Below are 19,419 nucleotides of genomic sequence, written 5' to 3' on the forward strand. Positions count from 1 at the left end.
TGAGGCCCAGTATACTGACTGGTAGGGTCAGTGTACTCAGAAGCCCCAAAGTTACATTGCATCACTGGGGCCAGTTCTGCCCTGTACTGTTCGATGCAATCCCTGGTTGCTTGTCCAGGAAGCATGGGGCCTGGATTTGAGAGGAGGAGGAACTCTGGAAGAAAAGCAGCTCTGCTCACTCCTCACATCCAGAAAAATGATACAGAGCTGAGGCAGGAGGAGAGGCAAGTGAAGATAGGGGGCAAAAAGAAGTTACTCAACGAAACAGCCTAATGCTATGGGAGATGGGGTGTGTATGTCGGGGCGGGGGGGTGGACACTGGGCCCAGCTAAGCTACCAGCAAGCTTCTGCCTTTCTTCCATCTCTAGGCTGGGCAATAGACCCATCATCATCTCTGCCCCTCCAGTATCTGGGGTATCTGGCCTGATCAAGGTCCCTCTTTTGTTGGCTTTAGAGAGCCAGGCCCTATCCCCGCTGAGGGGCCTCTGGCAAGATGGACACTCAGGGGAAGCTGGCCAGGCTCTCCATAGCTCAGGCCTCATGTTCAGACCAAGATGAGGAAAGTGTTGGACATTCATGTCCTACCTTTGGCCTTCTCCAAAGGGATACAGAAATCAGGTTTGTCCAGCTGAGCCCTGTGCCCCTGGGCAGGTTTCACAAGCCTCTCCTTATCACCCTGGTACCCAAAATTAAAAACTGCTTTCTCTGAAGTGCCTGCCACTTTACTGCCTGCCACTGAAATCTCTTTTTTCTTCCTACTTTTCACCCTGTCTGCCTTTCTGCTTCGTGTCGCCATCGCTGGCTCTCGCTTCTTCCCTTTGGCTCCCCATCAGCCGCCTATCCCGCTGCCTATGGTCAGATAAGCCAGGCATTTCCTCAGCCACCACCAATGATTCCCCAGCAACAGAGAGAAGGTGAGTCATGACCCCCTCCCCTCCCTTGCTCCCTAAAGGGATTGTTTGTGAGAGCCTTTGGCTTCAGTTGGGCCTCTGGCTTGGGGCTTGGTTAGAAAGACAACCACATCTCTGTGTATATGGAGATGGGTGTGACAGGGCAGCAGGGTGTGACATATGCTGCCATCGGTCTGTGCAGAGAGTGGTGCACCTTGTAGGTAGCTTCGCAAACCAGAGTGGTGACCTTGCTAGGAGCAGGAGACAGGACAGATTGCCTATCCATCATGCACACAGCAGCTTTGCTACCTAGTTCCATCATTTACCACTGATCTGACACAGCTCAGATGCCAATATGTTGGCTAGGGTTATGTTCCTTCCCTAGCAAGCCTTCGAATCAGCCCTTAAATAGAACCCAACAGAGGTTAGGCAGGTATTTGCTGGTAGAGGCCTTTCTGCTGTCCCAGGGAGTCCTCAGCTTTAGGGAGGACACAGCGGCTCATGCTTACGATCTTCATTTGAAGACTCATTACTCTGTCCACAAACAGTGATAACATAGCTGGGAGATGAAACTCCAACAATGTGTTTGCTTGAGTAGCATACTCACAGCTTGATAGCTGGGGGGTTAAAACATGATGGACAGTTTAAGGCAGTCAAGAAAGTGAGGCCCTAAAGGACGTTGAGTCCAAGACCTATCCTCTGTCTATGAGCATGACTTGGCCAGTGGGGAAGATAGGGAGAAGTAAGTGCTCATGGCTGTGGTGTGGGTGAGGGAATTTAGTTCATCCCGGACAGAGGTGTTGTGCCCTCCAGGTAGAATAGACAGACAGGTTGAGCTCCTTGTCCCATGGGCAGGAGAGGACACTGGGGATGGAAGTGGCCCAGTGCAGGTCTAGTGGAGAGGTGTGTCCTGGAACATCACATCCACTATGTGAGTTTCACCACTAGTATTTCCTTCCTTCCAGGACAGAAACCTCCATGAGCTTGGGTGGCAGGGGCCATGTAATGATTTTTAGCATCTATTTATCCCAAGGATTAGAATCAAGAAGACCAGAGACTGAATGAAGAAGTTTCGCCTTCCTTTGCCCAAGGGTCTTGCCCACAGAGAGCTGAGCTTGAGGAACTGAAACACTAACAAAATTCTATTTTCTTTACCTGCGACCATACTCTCAACTTTGTTCTAATGGCCCTCGTGGCAGGGAGTTAGTATGATCTCTGGTTGCTATAGTCCTTGCATCAGACCTTTCCAGAGCTATGGGATGTAGGTTACTTAGAAGGGACTTTGGTTATGTCCTAGTCCAAACTCTATTGATGAGATAGAATCCTAGCATCTGAACAGCCAAGAGTCAGGACTTTGAAACCAACACTTGATCTAATACCCACCTTGCTCCCCTTCTTCCCAGATGACCCTAGATAAATCACCCCCCCATCAATCTTAGTGTTCTCACTGCCTCACTAGAAGGGCACTTCCTTTAGGACTGCTCTGCCACTGTCTTCCCCGATCCAAGCCATCATCGATCAGGTTGGCACCCAATGTTGCTGATACAGGCTGAGAGGCAAGAACTGTATCTGTAAACCCTGATACTTTTGTCAGCTACTGGTCATCCAGCTGACCACAGTCAGCTTCCTGCATCACCTTGTAGGCTCCTGAGTCTTTAAATGCCATCCCCAGGCCCCTATACACAGCTTCAGGTCAGTACCACACTGACCCAACATCACCTATTGCTGTTCCCCAGCCACTTTCTGTTCCTCCTCTGTAGCTTATGCATGGAGCTCTCACCTCTTTCTCACTTTCACCATTTCTGAAAAACTTCATCTACCCCTTTTCCTGTGCCCCACTACAAAACCAAACCCTATGGGGACTATTCTCACTCTATCTTCCAAGGTAGATGATCTAACACTACTGTCTTCCATTCTCTCTGGCCATGATGAGTAGGCTGAACTCACCCAGGGGAGCAAGGGCTGTGGAGGGAGAAGATATGAGCCCAGACACTAACAGAATTGAGCAGCATACTGGGGACATATCATGGTACTGGGAGTGGGTTGCAGGGGAAGACTGAGATGGGCCTAGAAGAAGGAAGACTCAGCATGTAGGGTGGGGAAGCAGGCATGCCAGGAAGGGGGACACAAAGAGCAAAAGATGCTGCTAAACATAAAGTGAGCTTGGGACTCTGGAGACAGGCAGAAAGGTAGGTTGGAACCAGACTAGAGCTGGGTCCCAGGATGTTGTCTGAGATCTGAATGGGAAAGAAGACTGTATTTCCTTAGCTCTCCCAATAATTTTCTTTTTAATATCATAGTCACTTTCCCTTCTGAGAACAGCAATCTGAATATCAGAATACACTGGTTACTAGGGATGACTCTTGTGCCAGCAACCTCTCTTTGCACTGAGTCTGAAAAGCCACCAGATGCCTGAGTCTCCCTCCACTCCTTAGGCCACCTGCTCCACAGATAGAGCAAGGCTGCCCTCAGGAACGGTTGTAGGTACAGCTCTGCCTGGGACTACAATATGGTCAAGGGTGATCACTTTCAGTCTCTAAAGATCTATATCACCTAGGATTGGAACTGATTGATCTGTAAAGTACTGATGATCATACCTGATGTTCTGTTTTCTGTTAATGAAGGAATACAGAAATGGTTGGGCATATAAGCTCATTGTTGAACGTGGAGAGCTGGAGGACTGGTAGCTCAGCCTCACACTAAGGCTCTGTCTTTGAGGACTTCCTGTGTCTAAAGAAAGAATAGATAGAACATCCTCATGAAGCAGCTTGTAGAACCTAAGCATGCAATGAGGATTCCAGGTCCCAGCCAGGTGTCAGCATGAGGCAGAGCCACCGGGGAAGCCCTGAAAAATGAGGAGCAGGGCATGCACTGGAGGACAGGAGAAGGAAAATGGGCCAGATAAGATGAAGGCCTCAAGCCCATAGAGGATGGAAGGTAGATTCTGAGGACCCAGAAGTACTCTCAGGAAGACAGGTGGTGAGGACAACACGTGTGGGAATTCTAGAGGAGGGAATCCTGGGGCTTAGATTGAACTTCAAAAATGGTTCTTGCCCAAAGGGTGCCCCACATAGCTGATAACCATTAAGAGGTGCATTTGTATGGTATGCACGAGACAGAACATGGTAGATCTGGAAGAAAAAGGTGAGGAGATAGTCGCCAGAGTTGGGGGAGGCAGATGAAGAAGTATGCCTGGTTTTGAATGCGCCGTCCACTGGCAAAGTGGTGCAGGTGGTAGGAGGGTGGGTAGGAGGTCAGGAGCTCAGCAGGTAGTTTTGGTGGGCAGGAGAGTATCCCATAGGTGGTAGGCATCTAGGGGGCCAAGGTAGTCTAAAGGAGGAATGGGAAAGGGGAGACAAGAGAAAGAAGAGGACACAGAGAAAGTACAGTGAGCATTTGCCATAAAACTAAGTTCTCTGGTGGCCTTGCTGGTCCCTGAGACCCATGACTGGTTCTGCCTGCAGAATCCACACATGAGGCCACATTGGTGCCTTCACTTACACTCATGCTTATGATGCCATTCCTGACCTGACTTTGAGTCACGTCAAAGCTTCAGTGATACGTGGCAGATGCTAGTGAAGACTGTAGGAAACAGACCAGGTGTCTTGGAAATTTTCCCATTTTACACAGTAAATACTGAACATTTTTGAGGATGTATAAAGAAACACAAATCTTTGTGCAAAATTCCAGAAATCCAAAGGCCTCCACATAGTACAGGGAACCTAAGGGGCTGAGATTTATCGGGAGAAAGACAGACAAACAGACAGACAGACAGACAGACAGACAGAAACAGGCAGGCAGGCAGGCAGAGAAAGAGTGAAAGAGAAAGGCACACCTTATGGAGATGACAGCCTGGGTTTGTATTCTGCCTTCCCTCTCCCTACTGCATCTTCTAGCATGTGACAACCTCTCTGGGCCTCAAGTCTCCTCATCTGTGTAGTGTAGATGAGAAGGATGGGGTGAATTAGCAAACATATAAAGTGCTTAGAACAGGCTGGCAGGCTGTAAAAGTATTTTTCATGCTGTAAAAGTGGCAGGGCTGTTGTAAAGGAGTGGAGAAGCTTGTGTAGAGTGAGGCTATAGGGGGCCCTAAGTAACCATGGAGCCTCTGTTGAAACCCTTCCTGTACCACCTCCTGGAGAAGCAGCATAAATCTTGTTTTCTGCCTTCAAGAGTAGGGAGAGAGTGTGAGGTACAGGGCAGGGAAGAGCTACAGGCTTGAAAGGCAGAGGGCCTAGCCACTTGAGGCCAGTCTGAGTGAAGCCTGCCAGAAGCAGAAGGTAGATAATTTCACAAGGACAGAACAGTTCCTTCCTCAGGGCTGTTCCCTCCAGGAGCGAGGCCCCAAGGCCTCTCTAGACCCCACCATCAGCATCTCATTTCCAAAACTACAGCTGATCATGTTCACCCCATTCTCTCATTGCCTCTGTTCCTGGAACCCCTGAGCTTCCAGGCTCCCTGTTATTGCAGAAAAGGTGACAGAGACACAGAGAGGTTCCATGACCTGCCCCAGAGCAGAGCCCAGACTTGTGGCTCAACAACTCCCACTCTTCAGGGGTTGTCCTTGGATCTTGAATGGAACCCCCCCTCCTAACCTTGCCCCACCCTCCCTGCTGCACTGCCTAACTCGCTCACCTCTCCTCTGTCTCTCTCTTCCCCCACCCCGCCATCCCTCCTCCCTGCCCACCCCCTCCCCTCACCGCAGGGCCCGAGGGCTGTAACCTGTTCATCTACCATCTGCCCCAGGAGTTTGGGGACGCTGAGCTGATGCAGATGTTCCTCCCTTTCGGTAATGTCATCTCCTCGAAAGTGTTTGTGGATCGGGCGACTAACCAAAGTACATGCTTTGGTGGGTAAAGATAATAAACCAATACTCAGCTGCACCTAGGACAGGGGCTGCTCGCACCAACTTACGGGTGTCCAACCGCTTCTCACCTGCTCCTTTTGCACTGCCCTCGGGTGCTCTCTGGGCCCAGCCTCCATCTCTCACCCTTTTCTCTCTACTGCTGTTCCTTTTGCTGCTTGGCTTTCCCTGCCACCCCTTCCCTGCTCCTTTCCCTGCCTCTCACCTCCCACATCAAAGCCCAAGACATCAGCCTCCAGTTCCAGTCCAAGGCCTATTCCAGCCAGCTGAGGAAGGGAAAGGAACACTTTGGGTAGGGAGGGAAGGGTCTTTAGGCATAACCCAGGGCCTCCATTGTCCCATAGCCCCTCTTCTTTCACTGTCAGAGTGGATTTCAGCTTGCTTGCTATTAAACCTAGTAATCCCCCACCCCCTGCACAGGGGTAGATAGCCATCAGAAGTTGCCCCTCTGTCCTCTCTCCATCTCTATTCTGCCACCCACTCTGTCTACCCGAACCGCTCTTTCCCAGGCCATCAAAGCTAAGCACTGTTGAAAGGGAGCTAGTCCCTGCTCTCAGGAAGCCTAAACTCTACGCTCATATGGAAACCACAGATATTAATGGCAGTAAGCTCTGCCAGACACTAAGGAATGAAGCAGTAGGAAGGCAGAGGAAGGACAGAGAACTCAAGATGGGGTGGGAAAAGATAAGAACAGTGAAAAAAAGGCAGCAAGAGGCTTCCTGGAGAGAAGAGGGCTTATAGGACACCACTGAAGAGAGATCTGTAATGGGAGGGCTTAACCATTCTTACAAAGAGATTTTACATGTTGTGGCAGGTCATAGAATATAGTAGGAGAATGGAAACAAAGTTTTCAGAAAAGTTGTATAGTAATAGGGTATTAGATGGGAGAGAGAAGACTTGGGAAGGTCTGAATTTTCTTGTTATTGGAAAAATAAAGGTTGCCCAGTTAAATCTGAATTTCACATAGACAACAGGTTTGTTTGTTTGTTTTTACTATACATTGCCAACGTACGTCTCTGTGTTCCATGTAATGTTGGGAATATGTTTGTACTGTTCATCTGAAATTCACATTCCCCTGGGCACCTATCTTCTTATTTGCTGAATCTAATAGCCTTATCCAAGAATTTCCTGACTTCCTGGGATCCTCACTAAACCTTTCTTGGCCCCCACCTCCTTTGGTTCCTCTCCATCCCCTTGAGGTCTACTTGTGAGTTCCTAGGGACGGTGGAGTGCTGTCTCCATGGAACCACACACAAGGTCAGAGCTGAGTCTTCCAGAATTTCCTGTTTGACTCCCAGATTCTGGGGCTGCTTAGAACTTGTGCTTGCCTGAGAACCCAGTTCATAGCTTGAGGGTGGTGAAGGGAGAAGAGGCAGAAGGGGAAGCACCAGGAAGCACATGTTAAGGAGTTTCTTGCTTGAATAACCGTGAAGGGCTTGAGTATGGAGAGCATGCTCTTTGTAGTCAACATCTTAGAACCAATGTTCCCTCCTCCCTGACAGCTGCTACCAGAGGTGGCAGAATTGTGATCCTCCAATGGCATATACAGTTGCCCCAGCCACTTCTCTCTTTTGCATGGGCAAAGAGCAAAAGACAAGGGTGTATACCTCACTGTCCAACTGGTATTTCTCCTTGTGAATTATGAGGTATATGACAACAAACTGCAATTCAGTGGCATACGTTTTTCAAATAAATCTCAAATGTTATGTAAACAAGAAGAAAACTGCCCAGAACCAAGGAAGCCTTGGGCCATCTGGCTTCAGTTAGGATTTGTTAACATCCTACTGCCTGCCCTAAGCATTACCAGACAAAGCCATTGGCACACTTACATTCTTCAGAACCAAGATTGTTTTCTGGCATTTTTAGAACGTGTGTTCTCTATACCAGCACTCTCACGTGTTCGCTCTCGAGTGCGCTCTCTCTCCCCCCACCACCGCCCCCCCGCCTCTCTCCCTCTCAGACCTGCCCAGTCAGGTATTCTTTCTTAAGCCACTAGAGTCCCTTCCAGCAGTGGGAGCTTTCTGCCACTTTTTCAGATACCCATAGTATGACCCTTGATGAGTGTAGGCAAGTCAACCTTAGTGTCCTCATTCGTGAAACAGGTCATTAGCTGTCACTCTTCAGAGATGTGAAGGTACCATGAGATGGTCTTGACAGGTCAGACCTTCCAGAATTGTTATTTTATCTTTTCTTTTCTCTTTCTTTCTTTCTTTCTTTCTTTCTTTCTTTCTTTCTTTCTTTCTTTCTTTCTTTCTTTCTTTCTTTCTTTCTTTCTTTTTGCCAGTCCAGGCTTGAGCTAAGAGCCTGAGCACTGTTCTTGGACTTTCTCAAGGCTAGAGCTCTACCACTTGAGCTCCAGCACCACTTCTGGCATTTTTTCTGTGTATGTGGTACCGAGGAATCGAACCCAGGTCTTTGTGCATGCTAGGCAAACACTCTACCGCTAGGCCAAACTCCCAGCCTTCCCCTTTTCTTTTGAGGGCTATTTTATTTTAGTGTTCCATATATAAATGTGGTCCTGTGGTAAAGAGGACTCTGCAGAGACTCCATTACACACAGTCTGAAATCAGCATCCACATATACATATATGTGTAAACAGAACACGAGATGTATTTGTGAGGGTATGTTCCTGTGGTGGGCAGAGGACTGGGGGGATGTTAGGGGGACTTCTGACCTGTGAGGCTCCCTTAGGGCAGGAACTTCTCAAAGGTGTGATGAGAATGGAACTGGGAGCTCTGGGGTATGGTGAACAGCCCAAGAGCAGTGAACATGGAGAGGTAGTGTTCACAGCTCTGTCTACATGGGCGCTAGTCTTCAGGCAGACACTTCCTGACTCCACTGCTAGCCAAGTGATGACATCAGTGAGGAAAGAACATTCTTGTGAGTCCAGAATCCTCCCCAGCTCCAAGATTTCCAGGAAGCCAGGTGTAATCACCTCTACCTTCCTCCCTGCCTGGTGGTGATGCCTCTCTTTCACCTTGCCCTATAGGCAGGCCCCAGTAGTCCCTCTTATCTCTCTCCCTTCTCCTCTCTGCTTTGCTTCATTTCTTTTCTTCCAAAAGAGCTGCCAAACCCAGGTGTTGAAGTAGAGTTGGTGCCTGTGGTGCCAGTGTACGAGCAGAGGAACGAGAGGTACAGCTTGTACCTAGAGTCAGGCTATCTTGTCCTGGCAGGAACAGAAGGTTTAGTTTGCCCACTCTCCTTAGTCTGGCGTAGAGCGATATAAAAAGACACAGTCACAGTCCTGATGCATGATGGGAGGCTGATCACAAACTTCAGGTGTTCCTGCACCTTTCTTGTTCACTTTGGAATGACTGATTTATACAGATGTTGGTTTCATTGATCTGGGCTCGTGGGTCCCTATGTGTGTGAGTGAGATGTGGACACACGCATCCTCTTCCTCTGTTTTCGATGGCGCATGGCTGCCTGAGCAAATTGAGCACAGAAAGGACAGAAGAGAAAAAGAAAAGAGGCACATGGAGGCAGTGTTTTGGGGTGTGAGTAAAAACGGGAGAACAAGCCACTAGATGGGGAGGGTGAAAAAAGTGTGGATCTGGAAGAAAGCACTAAGGAAGCACTAAGCTTCCACAGACAACCAAGGAATAGTTTCACCTGGGATCTGGCCCCACTGCCATCTCAGTGGCACTTTTCAGGGACAGCTTGAGTAATTCCAGCTGGGCTTCCCAGAGTTGGTTTTTGTTTTGTTTTGTTTTGTTTTTAACTAGATAGTGGTTTTTTTGTTTGTTTGTTTGGTTGGTTGTTTTTTTTTTTTTTTGAGGCTTCACATAGTTTTTAGGATCAAACTCTACAAGAAAGTCTTCTGAAATGGAGTGAATTAAGTGTTAAAGAAAACAGAACTATAAAAGTTTATTTCTTGGAGACACTTGGGGGCAAGAGGGGGTGTTTCTATGTCACGTTCCTTGAATTGTCCCAAAGGGGCCTGACTAGAAACCTACCTGATTGCAGAAGTTGTCCTCGCTCCACAGATCAATGAGAGAAACGTAGCGGCTTCAGTGCCTTTCCACTAGGAGACAGAGTTCCCCCAAAGTGACTTCCAAGCGGGCTTTGTGGACAGGCGCCAGCCGCTTGGGCTTCCTGGGGGTGGAGGGGGGGGTGTCTGGAGGAGGAGAGCCCGGTGTACAGCGACTTCTTACTCAGCATGGCGTTGGCGATGCCTGCGCTCTGGGGACTTCATCCAGGGCTGGGGCGTCATCCAGTGCACACTTGGTATAAGAGCACCTGCGCGCAGGGCCTGGGCATTTCCACGCGTGGAAGGGGGCCGCCGACGGCTGCGTGGGGACCAGGTGGCGGGGTCACTCGAGTGGGGCTGGCTGCTTGGGGGAGACAGGCCAGGCAGCCTCGGGGCAGGACCGGGAGTGGGGGGCGGAGGGGCCACACTGGCGAGGGGGGCGGTGGAGAACTTTTCTCCTCCAAGGCGCCTCCCTCCCGTCCCCTCGCACTCCTCTCTCTCCCCAGGCCGGCACCCCGTGCCCTCTCGCTGCCAGGCCCCCTCCTGTCAGGGAGGACAGTGTCCAATAAGCTCCTCCACCCGCAGGTGTGTCCGCCCTCTCCCACCGCAGGAGAGGCCCGAGGTGGCGGGGCCGGCCGGGGTGGGGGGCGGGCACCGCTCCGAGCCCCGCCGAGGACGCGGGCACCTCTCCTGGGGAAGCGGGCGCCCGGTGAGTGGCACCGCCCGGAAACCCAGCTGTGGCCGGGCCGCCGGGGCCTCCAGAATGCCCAGCCTGGGGAGGGGGCCCTCGCACGCGGGCGGAGGGAGGGCGCGGGGTGCGGGCACCAGCCCCCCGCCGGGCGCTGCGGCTGGGCCGGGGGAGGGGCCTCGAGCCCGCCCCGCCCCCGCCCGGCGTCCGCCCCCATCCAGCCCTCCCCACCGGGAGCGGTCCCGGGCGGCCCCGTGGAAACCCAGGCCCTCGTCCCCTCGTGTCTCGCCAGGCTTCGTGAGCTTCGACAACCCAGCCAGCGCGCAGACCGCCATCCAGGCCATGAACGGCTTCCAGATCGGCATGAAGAGGCTCAAGGTGCAGCTGAAGCGGCCCAAAGACGCCAATCGCCCTTACTGAGCGCCGGCGGGAGCGTCCCCCGGGGGAGACCAGGACTCGCACAGGTAACCGGGGGCGGCCGGGCGTGGGGACGGGAGGTTGGAGAGAGGACCTCGGACGGACCCGCCGCCTTCTTGGGCCTCCTTGGCCCCAAAACTCACTCTGTCTTGGACCCGATGCGCCCCGCTCAACCCGCCCCCTGCCCAGAGCCCGTAGGACAGGCGCAGAGCTGCGGTCATCCTGACAGATATGGGCATGGCGGTTCCCTTGCTAAGCCACTTGATATCCAAGCGCTGGATATTAAGTGAGGGGCCGTCGGGAAAAGTAAGGTGAGCCCTGGGCCTGTCCCTGCAGATGCCATGGGACAGTTCTGTTGGAGGGAAACCTTGGCATGGAAAGGAGAAGGCAAGCTCAGGCCCTGGCAGCGGGGGGTCAGTTACAGGTTGGAGCCTCCTCCCATCAGACTCTCTGGCCTTCTCCACCTCTTCCAGGAGGGTCTCTCCCTCCAGATTTCCATAGGTCAGCCAGGACAGGAGAGGCAGGATTTTTGGACACAGCAGACTGGACAAAAGCTAGGGTGAGGTTTTGGCCTAGCCCTGGGATCCCTCACCGGCCCCTGGTAGTGGGTCACAATGAATAGCCGATCCTGGCTTCTCAGGAAGCCAGACACTCCTAGTCAAACCAAGTGCGGTGGGCATAGCTTCCCGTGAAAGGAGTGGAAAAAGATGTCAGAGTAGGTGTGAAGGCCACCTTTGGGCTCTTCTTGCTTGTTTATTCAGCCATATTGTGCCTCCAGTACTAGTGGGTCCCCCAAACCCAGCAATGACCAACACTGAGAGGCAGGAGGCAGAACATCAACTACCTAGTATGTTAGAGGAGTGTTGGCTACAGTTACATCAGGGAGAGCCCTCATGGCCAGCCTCACTGAGAGATAGATTGAAGTTTGAGCAAAGACTTGAGGAGATGATGAAGGGATTGGTGAGCAGTGAGTCCCCTGAGCAGCAGTGGGCTGAGTTGATGGAGGGCAGTTTGGGTTGAGAGAGCGGTGTAGGACACCTGGGTTGGATGGAGGAGGAACACCGAGCGACAGAGGAGGGTTTGGGTGCCACGGGCTGTGTATGGACTCCAGTCTCCCAAAGCAGGATTAGACATGGGAAATTTCTAATAGAAGCATGCTTTTTGTGGGCTTGCTCTGAACATTGTGTTGATACTGGCCTGTGAAGTCTGAAGCAAAGAGCTACAGCATTCATCTCTCAGTGAGACAGCAGGCCGTGGGTAGTAAAGATCAGATGTCTTAGATGTGCTTTGAAGGCACGGATGCTGGGGATTCCCTGAATGAACTCAAATGAATTAGAAAGGGTACAAGGGAAAGAGGAGTCTAGGATGACTCTTAGCTTTTGGCCCAAGTGTCTGGAAGAGCGAGGACCTGGGAGAAAGATCAAGCGTGTGAGTTAGAAACGCAACTAGAGACATGGAGTCTTCAGCATCTTGGGTCTCCCTGTAAACCCTTCCCTCCCCTCACTGAGACATCGGGGAAAGGCCGGCTCTCCATTCACTCAGAAGAAGCAGCCCTCACCAGCCTCAAGGACTGCTATTTTGTAAGCCTTGGGGGGGGCAAAACGGGACTCTGGTTTTCTAATTTCCCACTTCTTGGGGGAAGATACAAACACTCATGTTGGTTCAGAGTTCTGGCACCTTCTGTGCCACCAGCCCTGTGGCTCAGTGCTGGGGATGCAAAGCTGGGTAGAAGTACTATGGAGCTTCTAGCTCTGTGAACACAGTCACCAGAAAGCAGCCAGCATGTCCATAGAAGGAGAGGGATGTTTCCATCACACAGCTCTTTCTGCATAAGTCAGCTCCTTTCCTTGTATGACCTGAGCCAAAATGCCTCCCGCTCTGGACTTCCACTTCCTTATTAATGCAACAACAGTGTTGAAGTCAGAAGATTTAAAGAAGCACATAGCAGGAGAATCCCAGGGGCCCCAGTAACTGTTCTTGATAGTAGCTCTGATATCTTTGCCTCCATGGCCCAAGCAACAGCTGAACCTCTTTAAGTCAGAGCAATTCCCAGATGAAGGCCCAAGGATTGTGGTTGTATTGATTGGAATAGAAGATACGAAGTAGCATCTGGGGTAGATTCAGCTGGTACTCAGAAATGGGATGAAGGCTTGGGAGGGAGTAGCTTAAAAGGCAGAGCAGGTTCTAATACTATGTAATTCGGAGGCCAAAAAGAGAAGAACTACAGACCTCTATCGGGCACTCACTTAGCACCAGCCCTAGCACTGCTCTGACAGGCAACAGTTGTGAAGACATAACTATCCATCTGTGAACAGCCTGTGGAAGCATTCCCATTTTACAAAGAGCCTAGAAGGATCGAGTGACTTATCTCTCAGCTAGTGAGTGGTAGAGCCAAATTTTGAAAGCAGGAAGCCCAGTTCCCTTCAAGTTAGAATGAGAAGCCCCATCTCCCCCACATCATCCAAACTCTCCTACACTACTGTGTCCTGAATTTCAGAGAGGAAATGTCTGACGCCTCACTTCTCCAGAGTCAGCATCTGACAGCCTCTTCCCTACTAACCAGTCTTTTAAAACTATGATGTGACATAACTCCTATGAGTTTTGCTTAGGCAGCACTTAACCAGTGCTTTCTTCAACTTACCAACCTAAGGCTTAGGAAGCTGTGGTTGCAGAAGGGGGCTAAGAGGGGATGGGGACTTGTCAGGCACACTCTGGGACTGTAGTGAGAAGTGGCCCTTCTTGGGCTGCCAACTAGGGAGGAAATGGTAACAAAAAAAAGCAGCAGAAAGACTGCTTTTCTGTTACAAGCTAATGAAGAGTGCTTATAAATGACTGAGGCCTCAGTTGGTGTCACATTCTCACAAAGCCAGGGAAGTCTGAGCAGGGATAGAAGGGAAGCAGCAATGGTAAAGGTAGAAGACACAGCAGTTTTGGTGTCCAAGATTGAGTTAAAACCTCGTGGAGTAACTAGGGAAGGAGAGGGGTCTAGACATGCTAATCGTGGGGAGCAGAGTTGGGGTCAGTTCCACAGACTTAAATCATAGCTGAAGAGGGATTGGGGCTGGAGTTAGTGAAGCTCTCCTTCCTCACTTGTTTCCTCCCTTCTCTTCTGCCTCCACTCCTCTGGATGAGAGTTTCTCCAAGGAAAGGAAGGAAGGAAACAGGAGAGAAAGAGTGGGCAAATAAAAAGTAGAACATGACCAGATCCACAGGCAGCAGGCAGAACAGGCCTACCTGGCCCTGCCCAGCTAAGAGACTGTCTTGGCAGTGAGCCCTCTGTCTTGAATCAATTCATCTTGGCTCATTTAGTGAGTCTGAGCTTCTAAGATGTGATCTGAGCTTCCCTATGCTGGTCAGTGAGGTGCAACAGACAATGGCTAGGTTAAGTTCCTGTAGACAGAAGTTCAGCTGGCCTAAAGGAAGATGGCCGCGTGTGTGTGTGTGTGTGCGTGCGCGTATGTGTATGTATGTATGTATGTATGTATGTATGGAGGGGGTGGAGAGAGGGGGGGGCACACATGCCGGCAGGGTCCTTGTGGGATGGATGCACTGGAGGCTTCATTGTGTGTGAAATGTGTGTGAGGAAGTGTGTACGAATTGAGCTTTAGGAAGGAAGGCTGTGTGTATCCACATTTGAGTCCCTGTGCCTAGAACAGTGCTTGGCATGTAGGGAAATTGAGCTAAAAGCTAGAGGAGGAGGAGAAAGAAGAGAAAGAGCAAGCACAGTGGGAAATAAGGGCATAACCATGATGCGGTGTGGAGAAGGAGGAGGAGGAGGAAGAAAATCCCCAGGATGACCTTTCATTGCAGTTGCCAGAGCTGACACCTGATGGCAATACAGTCCTTAGTTCTTAGGCTTCCTCTCATGCCTAAGGTACATGGCAACCAGGCATCTTGGGTGAGCCTGGCAGCTTCTGTGAAGATTGGCAATGCAGAGGGGAAGGACATTTGGGACTTGGTAGGCATGAGATCTGAAAGGGAGCTGATGGTTGGGGAGTACAGAAACCAGCTTGGGTGGCAAGGCAGGGCAAGGGGCTGGGGAGGAAAGAAAGGAAGGAGGCTGGACAAAACCTCTGTAAAAGCTGAGCTGGAGGCTGGTCATGGGGTTCAGCTATTACACAATTTATCCACTGTGACAGCATGCAATCCAAGGGTTCCCTTTCTTCTTCCCAAGGGGAGGAAAATCCCCTGACAGACCACAGCATGTACAGACCCATGGGACTGGAAACCACAGATTAAACCAAAGGCACACAGGCTTTGGAGGAGCATGAGATGGAGAGCAAGTTCACAGATAACCAGAGGGCAGAACACAGGACTAGGGAATGGGGAGTGGGAGAGAATGTAACCCAAAACTGGGGAGAAGGAAGTTCATTCCCCAGCATGAGGCCTCCTGCAGCAGAGGTCAGGGCCCAGCAGCTGGGGAAACAGGTTAGTCTACAGAGCTGTTGCTACTGGGGTAGAAGAGGACTGCAGAGGAGGAGGGTCAGCAGAGGCCCAGGGAGAAAAGCAGGAGCTGGAGATGCTGGGTTACCGCACTGCCCTCTGGTGGGAGCATCCTGCAGTGGCTCTTTTATGGCTCTTCTGTGAAGCCTTTGCAAGGTTTCATAGACCCAGAACCAGTGTCAGTTTCGACACCTGGGGAGCAAAACAAAGCACGTGAGGGAGTCATGAAAGGAAATCAGCAGTGCCCCAGCATGTGTGCAGAAATGCCAAGAATGTTAGTGTCATTTATTCTAAATCTCAAAAGGAATGCAAACATTCATTTCCTGAAGGTTCTAAGAAGTAGGAACCTGGGGAAGGTGGAGGATAATAAAATCTGAGCGTGTCTTGGGGTGTTTGTGCCTTCTGGGGACATCCGTCCCTAGGCTGAGGGCAGGTGGGATGCACAGCTAGGAGGGACAAGCTGCAGTGGAATCTCTCCCCTTAGCCAGCTTATGATCTGTCTATCCAATAAGGGCCACCCAGCAGGCACCCCTGCCAGGTCCTCAGGCTGTGGCCACAGCAAGCAGGAGGTGAGAAGAGCTTGGAAACCTGGGGAGAAAGAATTAAGGGTGTTACCATAGTGAGCTTGCTCCCTGAGATCCATTTGCCAGCCATGGTGGCTTGAGGGGCTGTTTTGATTTTTTTTCCTGGCTCACTCACCCAACTGCCATGCCCCCTCCTCTTCCCAGCGCATGATGGAAGCCCGGAGGGCCCCTGTGTGAGGCTCTGCTCCTGTTCACAGTGTGTCATGTGTCTGCATAAACAGCCGTGTGTGTGTATGTGTGTATGTGTGTGTGTGTGTTGATGTGCCCATGTTGTCTGTCTGCTGGCTTCTTCCATCCTTTGAGTTTTTTTCAGTTCCCTTATGATTTGACTGCTGTTCTCTCATCCAAGCTTTTGGATTGATGCTGTGGTCTGGTGCTGTATAAATATTTTTTCCTTTTAATTTTGTTTTAACTTCTTCCTTGCCCTTCTTCACCCTTAACCCCTCTTCTGTCCCCACACTCCCAGTCCCTCCCACCCCTCCCTTGTCTCCCCCCCCACCCACACTCTCTTGTCCTCTTTCTCTCTCTCTCTCTCTACATATATAAATATATATATATAAATCTTTTCTTCTTTTGTCATTCAATCAAATTCCAACAACCCAACCAGGGCCAGTCAAATCCACCACAGTCTCGCGCTGAGCTAGGAATAAAGTTCACGTAATCACATGAGAGTGGAGAAAAGTCCCCCATCCGTAAGTTCAAATCAACTCAAAGTTCACAGTGTGACATGATGGCGTCATGTAACAAGGCTAAGAATCGGTTGCATGACACTTGCCGTCAAGTTTCGTGGAGGTGCTGTGATTGGAGCGTTTTTCTTGGATGTCGTATCCGTTGATGATTGGCCAGTCATGATCACACGTGCATTTTCTTGACTTTTGTGCTGCCACGATTTTTTGCTGTGCTCATTTTCGTTTCGTTCTTGGTGCTTGCAGTGGTTTTACTTTCTGTTGTTTGGTTTTTCTTGTTCAGCGTTTTTTTATGCTTCTCTAGATGTCACATAGAGAAAAAAAAAACCAAAACCAAAAGAACAAAAAATTTAGTAAAAATAAAGATGAATTCCTGAATTATAAAATATGGGATCATTTATGCAAACCAGTTTCATTTTTTTAAAAAATAAGGAAAACATCTTAAAATATCTATGCGTGGTTGATTTACTTGCACTTGAAAATATTGTGATTTTATTTTTTTCTAGAAATTTGGGGGCCTTTTTCAATTGACACCTTCCTAGGTCTGGTCTTTTTCCAGTTAGGCTATTTTAAATCTCACTTCAAAAGAAAATACGAAAACCAAAACTAAAACGTTTATGGTAACAAAAATGATTTTTTTAAAAAAATCAATGCCAAAAAAAGAAAAAAAAAAAAAACAGTAGAGTCCAAAGCCAGAGGCCTCTGAAACAGAGCCCTGTAAACAATTGTTTTAAGGTTTGTATTGTAGCCACTTCTGCTAAATTCAATGTGGGGTGGGGACAAAGGGGACTGGGAACTTGGGAGGGCTTTTTTGGTTGGTCCGGAAGGAATACTAGTGACAAAAGCAAAAATGCACCTTTTTGTTTACAACTGAAAAAGGGTCCTTGACAAGTGTTTTTCTTTTTTAATTTTCTTATTATTTTATTTGGTGTTGTAATTGTTTAGACTGCTGTGTACGGTTTGCTGTTTGTTGAATCAACAGTGTGAAAAACCTGCCAGCATGGATTGATATACGCATGACGTTGTCCCCCTCAACTGGGGGCTTTGCAGTTTTAACTTTCTTGATGTAACAAGTCACCTCATGTATAAGTGGAAGCTGCTTGCTAGAATGGAGATGAGTCTCATTTGTTAACTCACAATGATGAAGCATTCGCCTTCTGATTCTAGTCAGATCATGATTTTCTTCCTTTAAAGCCAAACAAAACAAAACAAAACAAAAAAAGAAACACCATTCAAAACAAAAACAAGAACTGAGTTAATTGATTTTAGTTTGATAATTAAATCTGCTCTGACCTTTTTTTAGATTGGTCCCATCCATTCCCTGGAAGTTCTGAATTTCCTCTAAATTCCCTGGCATGTATGAGAAAAGTATTATGTATGTGTGTATGTGTGTATTATGTGCATATGCATACACACATACCCATGTATATCCACATATGTGCAGGTGAATAGTCTACACATATATCCAGATATACATATATATACACAGCCTCGCAAATAGTTACTGACCTTGGAAATGAAGTGGTTGGCTGGAAACTGGGCAAGGATTCTGCAAAATTCAACTTATGGCTCTGTCTTCCTTCTTTTCCTCAAGCTGGGGGAGGGGTGAGTGGGCGGCTAGATTTTTGCTATCTTGTTTGCTAGGCTTCTGTATACATATAGTATCTGGGCTAGATCCCTCGAGGACATCTTAATTATTAATTCACACCCCCCTCCCCCAAATTCTTCCCTTAGTTCTAGCTGTCCCTCAATTCACACTCTAAAGACATACAAGTTGAGAGCTCTCTCACCAACTAAACTATAGCCATGACCAACCATCATCATTAGGCCACCCAGTGGTTTCTCACTTTAAATAGAAGAGCGAATTTCTTTTGACTGTATCATGATCATGACTAATTCTCATACTGGTCTCTCCTCCTTCCTTCCCACCATCCCCCAGAGTTCCCATCCTACCCTGAGGCAGGTTCCTATTGGTGGTTGGATGCATTTTATGTGTTCCTTTTTGGCTTAATCAGCCCTGATTTTCTTCATTTTAGGGCAGGATGCTGAACGGGCTACATTAAAAAAACAAACCTCTCTCTCTCTCTATTTATAAATGAGAACTGTTGGATGACACCTTTGACATATCAGCCAATATCAATCAAGCTGAAGACTCCAGACTCTCTGTGAGACTGTAAAATTTCTTCAAGGAAAGTATAGCGTCTATGGAGTTCAGAGGGCACGCGTTCGGGGGAAAATATACATGACTTAAAGAAGATGATGAGGAAGAAAAATGAGGGGGGGAAATCTACAAAAAAAAAAAAAGGCAACTTTAACACAAACTAACAAGACTGGATGGGGAGGCTGAAGGGCTGGGCACTTGGGAGGAGACGCTGCTGCTGACCAGTCATGGGGCATTTTCAGCCCATGGGCGCCTGAGGTAGTCGGGGGCAGGCGCAGAGCTGGGGCCTGGTCCCCAGAGGGCGGCTGGCAGGCCGCATTGAGCATCTCTATCTGTCATTCCTTTAGCTATTTAGGGACCAAAGGACCAAACTTTTTATTGCAGATGTGTAGCTCTAGTCCAATAGAGGGGAACGGAGAACTACCTCCTTCCTGCCTCCTGCTGTTCTTGAAACAGCTTAGAGCGATTCTATGACAAAAAAAAAAAGTAATAAAAATTTTAAAAATACAAAAAAAAACAAAAAAAGAAAAAATAATGCTTCAATGCTTTTAAAACAGCAAGATAATAGTTCTTTGATACTTTGAGAGGCGCTTTGATTACCCTCATTGAAGTCTATGACACTTTCCTATGGTTTTCTGTATTATATGTCTGGATAGAGCTGTTGAGACAAACAGATTGGTGGATATTTGGGGGGAAAGGAACAACAACAACAACAA

The 19,419-nt window shown here is 49.1% G+C and overlaps 1 protein-coding gene across 34 annotated transcripts in view; it reads left to right on the top strand.

Moving 5' to 3' along the window:
- The window catches only part of Celf4 (CUGBP Elav-like family member 4), a 265,499-nt gene extending 246,080 nt beyond the window's left edge, over window positions 1-19,419 (top strand). For 8 of the 34 annotated variants that reach the window (XM_090353186.1, XM_090353187.1, XM_090353195.1 and 5 more), the window contains exons 10-15: window positions 834-914; window positions 5,596-5,679; window positions 10,231-10,309; window positions 10,705-10,876; window positions 16,464-16,548; window positions 18,579-19,419. In XM_090353186.1, the coding sequence (XP_090209312.1) occupies window positions 834-914; window positions 5,596-5,679; window positions 10,231-10,309; window positions 10,705-10,876; window positions 16,464-16,517 (470 nt within the window). In that variant the 3' untranslated portion in view covers window positions 16,518-16,548; window positions 18,579-19,419. Of the gene's footprint in view, window positions 1-833; window positions 915-5,595; window positions 5,740-10,230; window positions 10,310-10,704; window positions 10,877-16,463; window positions 16,549-18,578 lie in introns of all 34 variants that reach the window. The other 26 variants (XM_090353200.1, XM_090353209.1, XM_090353212.1 and 23 more) reach the window with 4 other exon arrangements.

The sequence above is a fragment of the Megascapheus bottae genome, chromosome 19 (assembly GCF_031878675.1).
Source record: "Megascapheus bottae isolate mThoBot1 chromosome 19, mThoBot2.hap1, whole genome shotgun sequence".
NCBI lineage: Eukaryota > Metazoa > Chordata > Mammalia > Rodentia > Geomyidae > Megascapheus > Megascapheus bottae.